This window comes from Schistocerca serialis, chromosome 7 (genome assembly GCF_023864345.2).
Source record: "Schistocerca serialis cubense isolate TAMUIC-IGC-003099 chromosome 7, iqSchSeri2.2, whole genome shotgun sequence".
In the NCBI taxonomy this organism is placed as follows: Eukaryota; Metazoa; Arthropoda; class Insecta; order Orthoptera; family Acrididae; genus Schistocerca; species Schistocerca serialis.
Window position 1 is genome coordinate 498338689 of NC_064644.1, and position 18676 is coordinate 498357364.

At 44.1% G+C, this 18676-nt stretch overlaps 1 protein-coding gene across 1 annotated transcript in view; it reads left to right on the forward strand.

The window, feature by feature from the left end:
• The window catches only part of LOC126412318 (semaphorin-2A-like), a 786039-nt gene that overhangs the window by 729301 nt on the left and 38062 nt on the right, over positions 1-18676 (forward strand). The window contains exons 7-8 of the mRNA XM_050081839.1: positions 11551-11781; positions 18374-18610. Of these exons, the coding sequence (XP_049937796.1) occupies positions 11551-11781; positions 18374-18610 (468 nt within the window). The remainder of the gene's footprint in view (positions 1-11550; positions 11782-18373; positions 18611-18676) is intronic.

The following is an 18676-nucleotide window of genomic DNA, read 5'->3' on the forward strand; positions in this document are numbered from 1 at the left end:
GGAACCAGCTACGTGTCCAAAAGCCACTGGCCACAAATGTACGGGAATTGCGTCACCTGTTTTAGACGTCGGATGCCACACACAAAGCTATGAAATTATAACAAGGACTTGTCAAATCAATGACACGCAGATGGATGGAAATTGCTTTGCCATCGGCGGTTAATTCAAAATTCATATGCAGCAAATTGCGCCGTGTAACAACTAGCACCGGTTTCCCATATAATGTCGGGAGACGTCCCGTTTTCCTGGAAGGGAGACATTCTCGTTTTTTCCTTCTCGACGAATTTTTTTTTTGCAGTGCAGTGTTTTAGTACCGCAAACAGTGCCGTAGACGGAATGGAGACCAGCAGTGAGTCACAACGGCAGTTTTAGCGACACAGCGTCGTACATCTATAGCGGCGATGGCCAGCTGTTAGCGTCAGCTGCCGGCTGGAGGCGCGTCTGATGTGCGCCGCGTCGCACATCAAAGGCCGCCGGCGCCGCCTGTGCTCGCGACGTCGCGTCAGCCGCGACGCCCGCAGCACAAAGGGCGCGCATTCCGTCGCGGGACTCCCCGCGGGGAAGCACGGCGCAGTGCTGCCACCCTGCCGCCGCGCGCTCTGACGTGTGTACGCCGCGAGATCAAGGCGGCGCGCCCTACGCACGAGCGTAGAGCAGCCGCCTCAAGCCTTACTTCTGTTCAGACGATTTCTGCGCGGAAGTCCGTATACTGCTTTCCGTGATGAAAATGACGAAAGAAAGTGTTGAATCTCGTTAAAAACCATAAGCTGAAGAAATATGTGTTTCTATCCGCCGCTTACAGAACATATACTACGTAAGCAGCGGGAACTCTTCTGGGGGGTTGGGTTGTGTTGCTGTGGGGGAAGAGACCAAACAGCGAGGTCATCGGTCTCATCGGATTAGGGAAGGATGGGTAAGGAAGTCGGCTGTGCCCTTTGAAAGGAACCATCCCAGCATTTGCCTGGATCGATTTAGGGAAATAACGGAAAACTTAAATCAGGAAGGCCATATACAGAAGGCCATATACAGAAGGACCAAATAAATGTGACCAAATAAATGTGAGAACTTACTTGATAGCTTGTTGATCCACCTCTGAAAAGCAGTGCAGTAAGAATTCTGCTTGTCGTGGAGTCCGCAGCTCGTAGTCTAGTGGCTAGGTTGCTGTCTCTGGATCAGCGGGTCCCAGGATCGATTCCATGCAGGGCTGGGGATTTTCTCTGCCTGAGGACTGGCTGTTTGTGTTGCCCTCATCATCTCATCATTATCTTTGATGACAGTCGCTAGATTGGACTGTGTAAAAATTGGGACTTTGTACGGGTGCTGATGACCGCAGAGTTGAGCGCCTCACAAACCAAACATCAACATCTGCGTGTCATTGATTTGACAAGTCCTTGTTATAATTTCATAGCTTTGTGTGTGGCATCCGACGTCTAAAACAGGTGACGCAATTCCCGTACATTAGTGGCCAGTGGCTTTTGGACACGTAGCTGGTTCCTGATAGCGGCCCAGATGTATTTCATCGGGTTCAAATCAAGCAAAGTTGATCGCCAGGCCGCAACGTGATTTCTCTATCCTGCACATCAAACCACTGTAGCACGATTCTGACTTCGTGATACGGACAGTTACCCTTTCGGGAACACGCTGTCGCCGTCGGGGAAGACAAGAAAAAAGTGGTTCAAATTGCTCTGAGCACTATGGGACTGAACTGAAGTCATAAGTCCCCTAGAACTACTTAAACCTAACTAACCTAAGGACACCACTCACATCCATGCCCGAGGCAGGATTCGAACCTGCGACCGTAGCGGTCGCGCGGTTCCAGACTGAAGCGCCTAGATCCGCTCGGCCACATCGGCCGGCTTGGAAGACAAAAAGCATGAAAGTGTGCAGGCTGTCCGCAACGAAGTTCACGTTGTCCACGGTTGAGATGGTCCTCTCGATTACTACCACACGTCCTATGGAAGCCCAGGCGAATGCCCGCTGCCCGCATCTCGTGGTCGTGCGGTAGCGTTCTCGCTTCCCACGCCCGGGTTCCCGGGTTCGATTCCCGGCGGGGTCAGGGATTTTATCTGCCTCGTGATGGCTGGGTGTTGTGTGCTGTCCTTAGGTTAGTTAGGTTTAAGTAGTTCTAAGTTCTAGGGGACTTATGACCACAGCAGTTGAGTCCCATATTGCTCAGAGCCATTTGAACCATTTTTTGAATATCCGCTATACAAAAATACTGCCGCCGACAGGCTGCGTCCGAGACGCAGTTCAATTTATTTAGCCGCCAAAAGTCGGTATATCCAGACACGGCCATAGACGTGGTGAAACGAGAAACGTAATTCATCCGACCTTCTAACATGCTGCTATTGTTCCACGACGCAATTTCGATGGTGCCATGCCACTACAATCATAACTGACAACGTAGTTGAAGCAAGATGGGATCATGTAGAGGTCGTCAGCTGTGGAGACCCATGTTGTACAATGTGCACTGAACACTTGGCCTGCACCAGCAGTGTACTTTTTCTTCAGATGTAGCATTGTTTGCCACCTATCCTGCCTTTTCAAAGTGGGCAATCTCTGCGGCGTGTGATGAGGATTGGACGCCCAAAACATTGAGGCGTTCAGCCAGTCAGCACTTCACACAGGTACTCACGACAGTAGCACGCGAACAGCCGACCAGTTCCGCCGTTTCCGAGATACTCGTTCCCGAAGCGCTGGGCCATAACAATCTGCTCTTTCTCGAAGTCGCTTATGTGAGTGGATTTTTCTATCTGCGGCCAGTAGCGTCGTTAGAATGATAGCCCATTCGTCTTTGCTTCCATTGTATAGATTGCTTACAGAGTAACGTGTCCGTAACGAGACTGGGTGGCATAGGCTTGATACACCCGAGCGAGTAACAGTTAACGCGTGCTGCCAAGGAGATCGCGTCGTGAGAAATCGTCTCAGTGCACTCACAGTGACGTCGCAGCTATACTCACGCAGCAGTACTGGGTCTCAAGCCAATCAGTATGGACGTAGGCAGAAGGAAGCAGGCAGTGTTTGCTTAGTTCTGTTACGAATACGTTAGGAAACCCAACAGAAAGTTTTGGTAGTTCACGGCTGCTGAAAGAAGCGTTCGGGACACCATAGAGTTAAGAGAAAATGAAAGTAAATTCTTCATTTTCAGATGCATGTTCAGCCGTTTGACCAATGAAGAGTAAAGCAACATTGTAACGTGAACTGTTCGTCTTTTCCAGATGTGTGGGTAGTGGCTGCGCTCTAATTGATCTGCATTATCGACATAGAATCGGCCACGGAACACTGTATAAAATTGTAAGGAAAGTTTGTATAGCTGTGGAGGAAGACTTGCACAAAGAGTGTACAGCGAAATTCACGGAAGAAAGATGGCTAAAATATGCCAAGGGATTTGAAAAGCATGCCATGTGATCTGGACAACGGAATGCCATCAGCAGAAAGAGGAAGGCCACTTAAATGCAGAACAAATGTTTTCGCTGATTACTTCATAGAAATTGCTAACGAAGTACCATGACAAGACAAATGTACCGAAATCTGAAGCGTAACACTCTTAGTCAGCACTGAATCAATTTATTGCCGAACGTGAAAGACTATTCAACTTGTATTGCTATTAAAATTTGTACAATGATGTATTTTGTGGCTGCAATACAATAAAACATCGATTACAATGAACCGGCTGAGGTAAAAGAATTTAAGCTAAACTGTTATTCCTAACTGAAGATTTGTTCCTTCAGACGAAAGGGCTCTCTCGAGGTAGCAAAACATTTGCTGCTTCGCGCTACTGCAAATTTTGAAAGGCCACATTCGCTAAAAAAAACGCGTCCTTTAGAACGCAAACAGAGAATAGTTTAACTGTGATGTTTACATATATCCTTTCTCACCCTGTTCGGTTTCGCAGCAAGACTCTCACAAAATTTTACGAATACTCGAAAGTATTGCTGTCGATAAAACATCGATATTACGATACTTCTTCCAGTGGGTATCGATAAATAACGGCGTTGCAGCCTCCACGATATATCGGCATATCGGTGTCGAAATGGCAATATCGAGGCCGATTTTTTTATGTTATATGTTTTTTCACAATTTTCGGTAAATATTTGAAATTGTTCGTTTGAAATTGTAGCAGAACGTTGTTTTACTTTCACTGTGTGAAGGAGTCTTACCACCTTTTGAGATTTCAGCACGTCCAGTCTTTCTCTTTGAGTGTGTAGAGTAAGTATAGATGGTATCAAGAGGAAGTCTCACTGCACTGAGGGGTGACGGTAAGAATGGAATAACAAGATTTCCGATGTGAAGAAATATTACATCAGTTATGTTAAAAACAATTTTAATGCAACTAGTGTGCTACTTCTTCACATCCGCATTCTTCAAAAAGAGTTACTGAAAATGATGAACATAAATCGAAGTGATAAGGGTATTTGCGGTGGGCGGAGGCGTGTGTGGGGAAATGCTGATGTAATCGAAGCTTGACGCTACGAATATAACGTTTAACACGCAATTTTGATACTACAACTGCTACATCGCTGGCAGAAATAAATATACCTGTTAAAGAGACAATTGAAATTATTAGAAAAAACCTCGTCACACACAAAATACTAACCATACCAGAGATTACAGAGTTGATAGACCTACTTGAACTAGTATTGTCCCACAACTACTTTTCATTTAATAATAAAATCTATCAACAGAAAGAAGGCCTAGCTATGGGTAACTGCATGTCAAGTTTCCTAGCTGACATTTTCATCACCCACTTAGAGAATAAGTTCTTCAAAGGAGAAAATAAACTTGTTCAAAAGATTGTGTATTACAAGAGATATGTAGATGACACACTACTCTTATTTGATGGCACTAAAGATGAACTTGAAGGACTCCTCACATCATTCAAGTCACTGCACAATAAAGTAAAGTTCGCAATAGAATATGAAACAAATCAATCCATTAATTTCTTAGACCTCACAATTGTGAATGAACAACAAGAACATAACTTGTACATTTACCGAAAACCAACCTACACTGACATCACAATACATGAATCTTCATACCACCCAAACACACATAAGTATGCTGCATTTAGATCAATGTTGAACAGGGCACATACATTACCTTTAAAACCCCAAGCACTAACACAAGAAATAGATACTATCAAAACAATCGCAGTAAATAATGGTTACTCTGTAAAATCAATTGATAAACTATCTAGAAAAATTCAGACCAACATCACTCACAAAAACACAGAAAAGGAAACTATCGACACAAAACAAATCTTCACAAGCTTTCCATACTTAGGCACAGTATCACAAAAAATAGCTAACTTATTCAAGGAAACCAATATCAAAATATCTTTCTCCACAAACAGCAAACTCGGATACCACTTACCTCACACATTGAACACCAACAAGCCAATAACACAACACAGTGGAATATACAAATTACAATGTAACAGTTGCTCTGCATTTTTCATAGGAAAAACTGGAAGAACCTTCCACACACGGTATAAAGAACTCACTGACGTCTTTCGACTAAACCATTTTGAAAAATCTACAATAGCTAACCACATGTATATTAATAAACACAGACTTGACGACATCCACAACAGCCTAACTGTACTTCACACAGAACCCAACAGTAAAAAACTTAATCTACTAGAACAGTTAGAAATAATGCTACACAAAGAAAAATATTCCAAAAACTTGTTGAATGAACAGAGTTTAACAGCCACAATTTTTTCTACACCTTTAAAAGTTTATTTTTTCCTGAGGAATCAAATCCATAATAGTACAAACAGCTGACAACTTCCAACATGGTGCCAAATAATTATGTTAATAATACCTGTGTACTAATAATACTGTATCATATTATCTTCTGTGAAACAAGAAAATCGATTATATTTGGAAGTAGTACATCTGTATGAACGAGAATCTTTGGCATGTTTACTTTCTGCTACTACAACGTGCGAAAAAGTGTGTGACTGTATGTATATCCCAGTATGTAAAGATGTATATTATGTTGGTATACACAACAGAAGCAGACAACCTACAATGTTAAACTATAAGTTATTTTCATATTATTAACGCTGTTAAACTTATATCTACAATATACCATGTTGTAACACAAAAATGTAATATCAACAGGATTACAACTAAAAAACATGATGTAAATCACTAAAAAGCACCTGAAGATGAGCCTCCGGGGCCCGAAATTCATAGTGCAGTGACGAAGAATTTTGTGAAGTTTGAAGAATCGGAGTATTCACGGTGTGATCAAAAAGTAACGACACTTTTTGTTTTTGTTGAATAATCTTTATTTATCTACATCAACTTTGACCCCTTTCGAAGTAACCCCCCCCCCTCCCCAAGATATAATACACTTCGTGCAGTACTTTTTCTAGTCTTGAAAGCACTTCGGGAACTCATTTTCGTTATGGTTTTCAGCTTCTTCAGCGATTCTATTTATATCACATCAGTGGTGGCAATATAACTTGCTTTCATGGCTTTCTGCAGCCACGGGAATAGAAAGAAGTCGCAGGGATCCGAGTCCGGCGAATACGGTGGCTGATGCAACATACCGGTATTTTTTTGCCAAAAAATCATGAACAGTCATTGAGGTGTATGCGTTAGCATTATCGCGATGAAGTTTCCTCAAGTGGTTCTGCCACAGTTCTGGTTATTTTCTTTGAATCGTTTCACGCGAACGGCTTATAACTTCCAGGCAGTATTTTTCCTTGACCGTAACATCAAAAGGCAGGAACTCATGACACAAAATCCCACTGTAATCGAAGAAAACAGTAAGAAAAACCTCACATGTCATCGTACTTAAATTTTTTACGGCCCGGACTCTCCAAGCACTTTCCATTTAACCGATTGGACCTTGGTTTCAACATTATACTCGTATACTCATGTTTCGTTACCTCCCATAAACTCCTTTAGAAGCTCTGGATCGCTGTCGACTTCATTCATCAGTTCCTGAGCTATGTTGTCGTTGGTCGAAATTCAAAATTCAACAGTTCGGAACAAATTTTGTTGCTACTCGATTTATGCCCAAGAGATCAGAAAAAATTGCTTGGAATGAGCCAAAGGAAAAGCCAACATCATCAGCAACCTCTCTGACGGCGATTAGGCGATTTTACAGAACTAATTTATTCAGTTGTTCCACACTGTTCTCAGTAATTGATGTGCTAGGTCGTCCAGGACGACTGACTTCTTCAGCGTCTTCTCGACCCTCCTTGAAAATTCATCGAGCTCGAGAAAATGCGTATAACTTTTCCACTGTCTACAATAAAGTAAATATTCAAAACAGATGAAAATGCAAACATAGAATAGGAACATATGTACCAACAAGATAAAAATATTTGAAAATCAGATGTATTAAGTCTGTGAAATTAAAACATTTCCGTTGCTTTTTGATTACACTTCGTATATCGGAATAGAGTCAGAGCTGGTAGACAAAGATATTGGTTCCGTCCGTGTATGTTCTAACGGTTTGCTTAGCCGTCTCACAATGGGCGAAAAATTATGTAGTGGCTACTTTTGTACGCCCTTCTTACGTCTTGTTGTCGTGCCAATCTGGCGAACAAGTTATCTTGTGACGCTCCTGTCCTACCAGCAATTTTAATGATCGCTGGATCCTAGACTTACGGAGGTAAATCAACAACGATCAAATTTATACAGTTGGGAACGATTACGTGAACGGAAGGTGATAACAGGAAGCCACATACTTCGAAACAAACAAATGAACTCTTAATTTATAGTTTCAGTGAAGCATTATGAACCTCGGAGCGCATCGCTGCCCTGTACTCTTCTTATCCACTACTACAACTTTTTTCCTGCTATCAGCCCCCCACCCCCCCTCCTCCGTCCCCCCGAGCCCTTGTGCATTAGTCTGTCGTGGGCTGCGGCATGGTTTTTAGAATGGAATGAAGTCTAGAACTTCTAGAAAACCGGGGGAAGTGTAATATCATATTCCGGTATCATGATGTAACTGACCTAACCTGATGATGTCACTAACGTTACGAAACCAGTAATGCTTTTTAAATAACGTAACGGTACAACTGCAGCGGTGTTTTTTACTCGATATGAAGTTTTTTAGAAGTGGACGTCCGGCGAATAAATTGCTTTGTGGAGTCAGTTATTTTTTGGTTCGTTTTGAAGTAGTGAAGTTACATGGAGCAGTAATGCATGATGAAATGTGAGCATGACGTAATGAGTAAAGCAGGGAAAATTGTGAGGAGGGAAGGTAATTAATTAATGTGTGAAGACATAAGGATAAGTAGTTGTTATAGAAGTATCATTTTAATAAAAAGTGATTTAAACAGTCAAAGTTAATAATTGGATAATGAGAAACGGTAATTAACAAAATATGATGTTCAGCTAAATTTCATGGGATTGATGGTGCATGGTTAAAGCGTTAATTTTCAAATCCATCTCGCATCGGCATTATATCCGTCCTTCCGTAATTTGCGTACTCAGTTCCACAATTTCAAGAGTTCGTAAGCTCATTCTGTTGGCGCTGGCACCGCCACCCCTAATTTTCATCATCATTATATGCTGCTTGTCACAATCACGTCGATTAAATATTCTGTTGCAACGTTGCAAAGCGGTACGAAACGGACCGAACACGTAGAAAATATGATGGTCGACTGGGGATTATTGGGAGAATCCTAGCGAAGTGTAGCTCGTCTTTGAAGTAGATCGCGTATAGAACACTTCTGCGATCCATTCTTGAGTGCCGCGCGGGTGTTTGGCATACTCAGCTTGTCGGTTTGTAGGAAGATATCGAAGAAATTCAGAAGCGTGCTGGTAGATTTGTTACCATGGTTTAGTTCAGCATGTGAGTGTCACAGAAGTGCTTCGTGAACTCAAACGGGAATCCGTGGATGGAAGACGACGTTCTTTTCTCGAAGCACTACTGAGAAAATTTACGGAACAGGCATTTGCAGTTGACTGTAGAATGATTTTACTGGTACTAGTGTACATTTTGCATAGGGACCGCGAGGATAATATAAGAGGAAGTAGGGATATTACGAAGGCATACGTACAGCCGTTTTCCCTCTTTCCATTTGCGAGTGGAACGGGAAAGGAAATGGCTAATAGTACAAGATACCCACCGCCTTCCAGCATATGGTACCCTGCAAAGTATATATGTAGATGTAGATAGTTGTCCTTATTTTGTTTTTGGTCAAGTGAGATTTTTAACTTTTTAATCCTATCATGTACATTTACTAATATTTATTATTATTAACCGTTTTGATTGTTGTTACTCGTTTCCACGACAAGTCCTTGCCAGTTGGTGTCTAAGAATCTTGATTACGTTGCATCTATTTCTGTATAAGTGTGCCTTTTAAGGTCGTCAAAGGCGTTCTGGAGGCGACAGCGATTGGAGGAAGGGACGAAACGATGTCTGCAGCATTCGTCGTTGCTACGAAAAGCAAGAGACATGACTGAAAATGCACTTATCAAACGTCAGAGGGGGTTGACTGGCACGGCTGAAGAGAGTAAGACAGCTCTGTTGGTATGATAATTGATATGGAACTGAGGAAGAAGTTCTTGAAAATTATCGCAGGAATATAGCATTGTATGGAAGTGAAACGTCTAGGCTTAGAAATCCTTTGAAAAGGAAAGTGAATGAATTTGAAATGTAGGGTCATCGAAGAAAGTCAAAAAAAATGGCTCAAATGGCTCTGAGCACTATGGGACTTAACATCTGTGGTCATCAATCCCCTAGAACTTAGAACTACTTAAACCTAACTAACCTAAGGACATCACACACATCCATGCCCGAGGCAGGATTCGAACCTGCGACCGTAGTAGTCGCGCGGTTCCGGACTGAGCGCCTGAACCGCTAGACCACCGCGGCCGGCGAAAGTTAAAAAAAAAAAAAAAAAAAAAAAAGTTGACAGATGAAGAACGATATGAAGGAGCAGTACAGATTGGACAAAGTAATACTGAACCACAAAATATTCCACGCTCCTTAAGATAGGCAACCGATTTGATATCGTATGCAATCGGTGCCATTGATGAGAATCGGTTTGCTTATGCTAACGTGTATGAAATACATGATTTAAAGAAAAATCGTAACTATTGTGTTGAGATATGTGCGTGAACAACGTCCTGTTGGAAAGAGCAAACTCTGGAGTTTCACATGGTTCCCGATACGTAGCAGCAGTGTGCGCCCACTTCAGTTCTAGAGAAAATGGTGTCGGGACAACAGAAAGAGTTTTGTGTTCTACGTTTTGCGCAGTGCGGATCTGTAATAAGTGTTCAGCGTGACTTTCGTACTAGGTAAGGTGTGGATCCTCCTACAGCACATGAACAATTCCGATAAAGAGGTTGTTTGTGTGAAGGGAAATCGCCGGGCTATCCCCGAGTGTCTGGCACAGACGTCGAACGCATCCGCCATAGTTTCACAAGGAGTGTCAGAAATCCGTTCGCCGTGCAACTCGACAGCTCAACATGCTTCCGACGTCCGTCTGGCGTGTGTTGCGTCGACGTTTACACATGAAACCATACAAAATTCAGCTAATGCATGCTCTTCGGGAAGCTGACAGACAACGACGTGTGGAGTTCTGTAATTTTGTTCTTGGCAAGGTGGAGGGTGACATTCTTCCACACTTAGTGTTTAGTGACGAGGCAACATTCCATTTAAATGGAAAAGTGAACTGTGATAATGTGAGAATATAGGGTACGGAAGAATCATATGAAGTTGTACAATATTGAGAGGGACTCTCTAAAATTTAATGTGTTTTATGCAGTTCACAGGAAAAGGTGTATGGTCCATTTTCCTTTGCCGAGAACACTGTTACAGGATTCACATATCTCGATGTGCTTGAGAACTTTATTTCCCCACAATCGGAGACTGATTCGAACGACTACATTTCTTAACAGGGCAGGGCACCGCCACACTGGCATCTGGAAGTGCGGGAATCTTTAAAGCAAAGGATTACTGAACGATGGATCGGTCGCACTGGACCAAATGGTTCAGCCTAACATTACTGACCTCCAAGGTCACCGGATCTGAATGTATGTGATTATTTCTTGTGGGACGGTTTCTGAAAGGCTGCTTATGTGCGTGCCACCATTACCAGAAACAATGAATGGACTGAGAGATGGCATAACAGCAGCTGTGGAAGATTTACAAGACATGTTCGCTGCAGTGTGGGAACAATTTGATTGCCACATTGACATATGCCGTGCATCTCAAGGGGGACGTATTGAATACCTATGAAAAGGTATGAAAAAAAGAGTTTTTGACTTTCCTGTTCATCAAAAAACAAAATTAATTTCACGTATCTATTAGTTTCAGAAAAACAGACGTGCCAAATCGTATGATTCTTTTTGATTCACCCTGTATTTTCTGGGCCAGTGTTATTTTACCGTTCCTGTTGATGAATCTGTAAGCCTTAGGTAACTTTTACGTTTTTTAATAATATTCCTGCTCTCCAATGCATTTGCATCTGGCTGTAATGATATTCCCTTCCAGTGTTCGCGAAAAAAAAGTCGGATTTTTGTAGAGGTGAATGGTTTTGTTCATCATTTGTGCAACTGCATTTGCCCACAGAGCCGAACTTCGTGGGTTCCTTCGACGTGGGCGAGCACGTGCTGTTCTTCTTCCGGGAGCCGGCCGTGGAGTACATCAACTGCGGCAAGAGCGTCTACTCGCGCGTGGCGCGCGTCTGCAAGCGCGACACCGGCGGCAAGAACATCCTCTCGCAGAACTGGGCCACCTTCCTCAAGGCGCGCCTCAACTGCTCCCTGCCCGGCGAGTTCCCCTTCTACTTCGATGAGATACGTGAGTACTAATCGTCTGTCCTTCCTCAAGGACAGTAATCTACCACTAGCAATTTAATATTCCTATGGAAAATGCGGAGTCCCCTCCAATGTCCCTTGCTAAGAATAAAGTCTCAGGCCACCTTTACCACAACAGTACAGCCCTGTGTTTCAACCTGGCTTTCCTTGCAGTGACAATGAGATTCAAAAAATGATCAAATATTTGTGAATTCCTATGGGCCCCAAATGCTGAGGTCATCGGTCCCTAGAGTTACACACTACTCAAACTAACTTGTGCTAAGAACAACGCACACACCCAAGCCCGAGGGAGGACTCGGACCTCCGATGGAAGGGGCCGCGCAATCCATGACATGGCGCCTCAAACGGGGCGGCCACTCCGCGGGGCGACAATGAGATTCCCTTAGTCATTAGCTACCTGAATTACTTTTCGCAGAGCCAGACACCGTGAATTTCGGTAGGCAGCTTTACCATCTCTTACACGCATCTCCGATGGGAACAAGAGTTCTTCACCTCGTCATATCCTCTTGAGATGTCATCTGTGTAGTTAGGCTTCTGTATTTCAAAGAGACCCCTCTGACAATGGCAATTCTTCAAAGACTTCGTTGACTCACCGGTGCGTACTTTACTGCATCCGGCGACGGAACACAGCGCTGTTGACAGATTTCTTAAAAATGGTTCAAATGGCTCTGAGCACTATGGGACTTAACTGCTGTGGTCATCAGTCCCCTAGAACTTAGAACTACTTAAACCTAACTAACCTAAGGACATCACACACATCCATGCCCGAGGCAGGATTCGAACCTGCGACCGTAGCGGTCGCGCAGTTCCAGACTGAAGCGCCTAGAACCGCTCTGCCACCTCGGCCGGCGACAGATTTCAATTGCAAAGTGTCAACCAGCATTACTGAATAAAAGCAGACGGGACAGACACCACTCTAATACAGTCTCACACCACCTTTGTCCTTGAAAATGGTCACAATTCTCTGAGAAAGTGAACCCGCAAGTTTCTTTACGTATGCCTCGTCCAGACGAAGCAGCTCTCTAATGATTAGGTCTGGCACTGATACCACATTGTGCAGGTGTTGATTACTACGGTTCATTCAATAAACAGACCCAAAAACTTTCTACCTGATTGTCATAGAATGGTTCAGCAAGCCTCTCGAAGAGTGATATTGTCTCCGAGCATTCATAGAACGAGGAAAGTATGGATGCAGTAGCACTGTATACGGCAGTTGTATAAAACAACTGGTGTATCCATAGCATAATGCACACGTAGAAGAAACGGCAATGCTTGGTCACTGAAAATATTGAAATAAGCATCATGTTTAATGTTCACAGCAACCTGAATCAGTGAGCCCAAGTCACAGTACGAGAAACATCACAGGATAACCTTCGGCCTGAATCACACCGTCCTCACACTGCCAGTTAAACGTCTTTTTCGGCCGTGGGTGCACGCGACATGTTATATCTTCTGCAAGGAAGTTAAATCGCAACCTGTTGGACAACACTACGCGCCACCAGTCAGCTAATGTGCAGAGTCTTTGTTGTTTGACCCAGTGAAGACAGGCAGTTTCATGTGCTCCTTTGAGAAATTGTGTATTTGCGAAGTACCTCACTCCAAATGTCCATTGCATGCTGTATCCTAGGCAGTATTCGATCGAAAACTTTTGCTACTGACTTCTGTTCTCTGACAGCGGCAAATTCTGTGTCAGCAGAAATTGCTGTCGGGTTTGAATCAGATTGATTCGTGTTACATAGCGACAAGTGGTACATCATTCGTTGTAGACACGATGGACGTCCGCGTTGATTACAAAAAATCGGGCAACTTCATTCACGGTGCCGTCATAGTTAATTCCAGACTCAACAGATCCTTTCTGCCTTCCTGTCACTCTTACGTGCGCCCATTTGATACAGATGAGTGGCGCATACACACCACTTCGCTGCCCTCATCGTCTCTTATGTGTTTTGTATCTCGTATCTCTTCGTCGCTCGGTTATTTATGCCATTCCACAGTTGGGTCACGATGGTCTTCCATTTCTCTGGAGTTCTTCGAGTAACAGCCTTGTTACCCAGTTTCTTCATGTCTCAGAACAACAACGTTTTATTTCACTCGGCGGACTAGACAAATTTAAAGCCAGTGGGTAGTAGTGATGCGAGAGGTATTTAGTGCCCATGTCTCTGTGCGAATGAATCAGGTACCTACTGGGTTTTCTGTGGTTTATATCTTTTCACTAAGGCTAAAACTTCCGCTTTTCGCATAACCCGTTCGAAGCCTGTATTTCTTCCCTTCAACCTGAACAAAATGTCATTCCTTGCAGTTGGTGCGTTTAACTGTCCGGAATGGCACAACACATTGTCCGTTGATAAAAAAAAATCGAGTACCTCGAACTGAAATTTTCTAGGAACCGACTGATGAACCCCTTTGTAAATCAGTTCACCATCATTCCAGCTTTTTTTTTTTTTTTTGTATAGTAAGTGGTTAAGTTCCTTTCTGGCCCCTCCGATCAGCGTGTCATCCTCTGCCAACACCGACATCGTATTCGGTATGGAGGGGCATGTGGTCAACACACCACTCTCCCAGTCGTTGTTGGCTTTCTTGACCTTGGAACTACTTCTAAACGGCTGACCGGCTCCTCAACAGCCCTCACGAAACTGAGAGTACCCCTTAGCAATCCTCCCACCAAGAAAAAGTCCCTGGCAGTACCGGCAATCGAACCCGGTCCCTCCACATTGCAGTCAGAGCGCTGACCCCTCAGCTACGGAGGCAGGATTTTTTAGTATATCACTGCCGTAAAATCTTTCGTAGATCCAATATGAATAATAGAAGATGGCCCTTCCTTCGCTGTTGGCAGACTCACCATTCAGTCACATGTATCGTTTATAGCCATGTTTCATCAGTCCACAATATGCCCTCCAGATTCACAGCTAGCACCTCTCGTAACAAACAAACCACGAAGCAGTGTACGCAAGTTCCAGTAATACATTTCTTACGTAGACCTTCGAGTTGAATCTGCAGTTTCTTTCTCGTTTGTCATTCCCTTCTCTGTTGTTGAAAAGATATTCTGCACTTCCGCCAGCCTGTAGATGATCTGCTGGGACGCCCGTGTACATTTCACTGTCAAAGTAAACACGTAAACAGTACATAAAGTCTCTCTCTTGACCTTTCAGAGAAGTTTCTTTTCCAAACACCGTCTTCGCTGGGTTGCAAGGAGCCATATTTCCGATATTCGTCAAGAAACTCACCTGTGGAATACATGTACGCAAATCTTTCGAACCAACCTCTGCGCAACACGGAATGAAAACCATAATTATCTAGAACTACGGCAACACTGAGATGTTGCCATGGAAATGTAAACAAAATAGCATGATGTCATCGGTCGTTTCAGGGACAAGAAGTAGTAATTGAATTGGCACGGATTCTCTGCGGCGCTACAGTCTAGAACCGCGCGACCGCTATGGTCGCAGGTTCGAATCCTGCCTCGGGCATAGATCTGTGTGATGTCCTTAGGTTAGTTAGCTTAAAGTAGTTCTAAGTTCTAGGGGACTGATGACCTCAGCAGTTAAGTCCCATAGTGCTCAGGGCCATTTTGATTCTCTGTGGCGCAACGGACTTATTTATTGGAGTGCATGACTTCTTGTGGAACGTTGAAGTTTGTGTCCTAACGTCTCTACAAGATTTGTGGAAGCCTCCTGAGACCTCGGAGACAAAAACCCAATATTCTATGTCGATGGAACTTTCTCTCACGAAATACTGCGACATCGCCTACATAATAGGTTACATTGGAGCCTGTTCCAATTTTCTTAGTGAATTAACCATTGTAATGGTCAGAAATTGTTTTCACTCATTATATTTCTTCTTCTGTGTTACTAGTCTGTACGTACAAAATGACATATGTTCAAATGCCTGTGACCAAACTGTTGTGGTTAACAGCCCCTAGACATACGCACTACTTAAAATTACTTAAACTAACTTATGCTAAGAATAACCACACACACAGACACACACTCACAAACACACACACACACACACATACCCGGGGGAGGTGTAGAACCTTCGGCGGGAGGGGCCGCGCGGCCATACCGCGCGGCCGAAATGACATAATTTATTCTTAGTCGACGGTAACGATTTATCAGTTTGTTCCATTTTTATATATTTTCATATTCACCCTTTAAATTATGTGTTGGTTTTAATATTGTTTTTAGTTCTGGCACTTCGTTTCATTAACTTAAATGGCAGACAAAAAGTAATTACCAAAATTAATGCTGTATTTTGTTCTACGTCAAAAAACGCAAATACTGATCAGCTGAAAATTTTTTAGCGACAGCTTAGTAGCGTGTTGGTCCACCTTTAACGCAGTACAGCAGCGATTCTGTTTGTCATGGATTCGACAAGTCATTGGTAGGTGTTGACCAGCACACAACGCACGTGTCAGGCAGTGCCCATAGATTAACGGCCGGTAGTTTATGTTCGCAGCCGGCGCCCGATGCGTCCATCGGGTTCAGTGCCCAAGATCAATTGAATAAGATGACAGCCGCGCAGTCTTGGGCGTCTTGTCGCGACCAGCGCGGCTGTCCCCGTCGGAGGTTCGAGTCCTCCCTGCCTCGGGCGTGGGTGTGTGTGTTATCCATAGCTTAAGTTAGTTTATGTTAGATTAAGTAGTGTGTAAGCTTAGGGAGCGATGACCTAAGCAGTTTGATCCTATACGATCTTACCACAAATTAAATTAATTAATAAGATAACAAAAATAAGGTCGCGTACGGAGGAGACATTCACTTTACCCTTAATCAGTATGCTAATAGGGTGCTTCAGTAAATCTGTAATATGGGCACGAAGTACCCTCCAACGTGCTCTGTACAGTAGCTTGCGAAATACACTGGCATTGGAAAAAAAATATGGAAACGCCGACAGCACAAAACATTACTGTGCCTAATTAGGTACAGGAAATCCCGTCGGCATCGATTCTCGTCTCGGGATGGATTAAAACAAGACCTGTACGGCTTTCAAGGGGATCTTGTACCAACGTTCAGATAAAAGCGATGGGAGCGAACAGCGTTGACGCACACGTCGCTCCAAAGAGGGCCACAAAGGCTTGAGATCTAGTAACCGTCGTAGCCAGGAGAGATGCGACATTTCATCCTTTTGCTCGCAAAACCAGCCCTGGCCGGTTGTAAATTTGTGAACAAATGGTTTTGAACAGCAACATCTTCATTGGGAATCAAACGCTGTCCTGTGGAATACACCTGATCATTCAAACTTCTGACATAAACCTCATTAGTAATGTGATCTTACGGAACAGCCATGGGACCCATGGAATACCACGATATGGGTTCCCAAATCATCACCGAACCCCCGCATTTTTCCCTCTTGGGAGGTAAATTCGGCCTGGAACAAGACACATGTGACCAAATAACGTTCTTACAGTGCTCTACTATAATTTTGGTGGGTTCGGCGGGACGTTTTCCTGTTACGAGAATTTGTATCGCTAATGAGTGGGTCTATATTTCAGCTCGCCATGCAATGCTCTACTTCCGGATCTTCCTTCGTGTTATTTTGGTACTGACAGGGTTCACGAGCGCGACATTCAGTTCTGCAGTGACTTACGCAGCTGTCGTCCTCTTATTTGTCGACACAGTCACTCAGCACACACTTTTGTCCGCGTTGTGAGTTAGCGGATGATGATGCTCTGCTTTCCCTGTAAGCGGTATAAATCCTCGCTGTGATGCCTCTTGGAACACCGAACACCTCGGCTTCCTTGGTCGCGGAAGCACCGACCATAGGAGCACCAACAATTTACCCACATTAGAGGTCACTTAACTCCGATATAATGCACTCACTGCATCATACGTATAACACTCTTCTGACGAAACCGCAAGACCGCTGCGGTCGCAGGTTCGAATCCTGCCTCGGGCATGGATGTTTGTGATGTCCTTAGGTTAGTTAGGTTTAACTAGTTCTAAGTTCTAGGGGACTAATGACCTCAGCAGTTGAGTCCCATAGTGCTCACAGCCGTTTTTGAACTCTTCTGACCGTGGCTGACGCTTGCAACGTACTGAGGACATTGCACAGTTGCCGTTCGTGATAAAATACAACAGCCAAACCTTCACTTGGCTAGCATCTGCATTTATATTCAAGTAACCATTGCTGTCCGTGTTTCCGTATTTTTCTCCAGCCCCTGTGCGTGTAATGGGAGATGTAGACACTGACCATTTACGAAATTTCGTGACCATGGCGTATAGAATGTGTATTTCGGATACAGTTTCGTCGCCTCACGTTATATCGATCGCTATGAACGGCTTCCTGATTCTTGAACATGCTGTTCGTTTATAAATATTCACTGCTTAGAAATGTTGGTTTCCGTTTCCGATGTACTGAGGGTCTCGAAATCTGCCTTACAGCGACAAAGCGCACGCAAAGATGATAGTATTTTAGGTATATTCCGTAAATTGGTTGGACCGCAATGTTCCAGTACATTTTAGTGCATTGCTGCATGAACTTGACTCCTCGCGTCTCCAGAGCGATACGGCGCCTTGTGCCCGACAGTCGTGTCTACGAGCAGCTAGTGGACTTCGGTGTGCGCGTCTGTCTGTCCACAGAGGACGTGTACCGCAGTCCGGACGACCCGGACCGCTTCTACGCCGTCTTCACGACTTCCGGCACCGGCCTGGTGGGCTCGGCCATCTGCTCGTACACGCTGCAGGACGTGCAGCAGGCGTTCCGCGGCCGCTTCAAGGAGCAGGCCACCAGCAGCTCCGCCTGGCTGCCCGTCCTCTCCAGCAAGGTGCCGGAGCCACGGCCGGGCGAGTGCGTCAACGACACGGAAACGCTGCCCGGTAAGGAAGGACGCCACTCCGACTCGAAACTTCCTGTCACAATTTTGTATGTATTGTTCTTGTTTG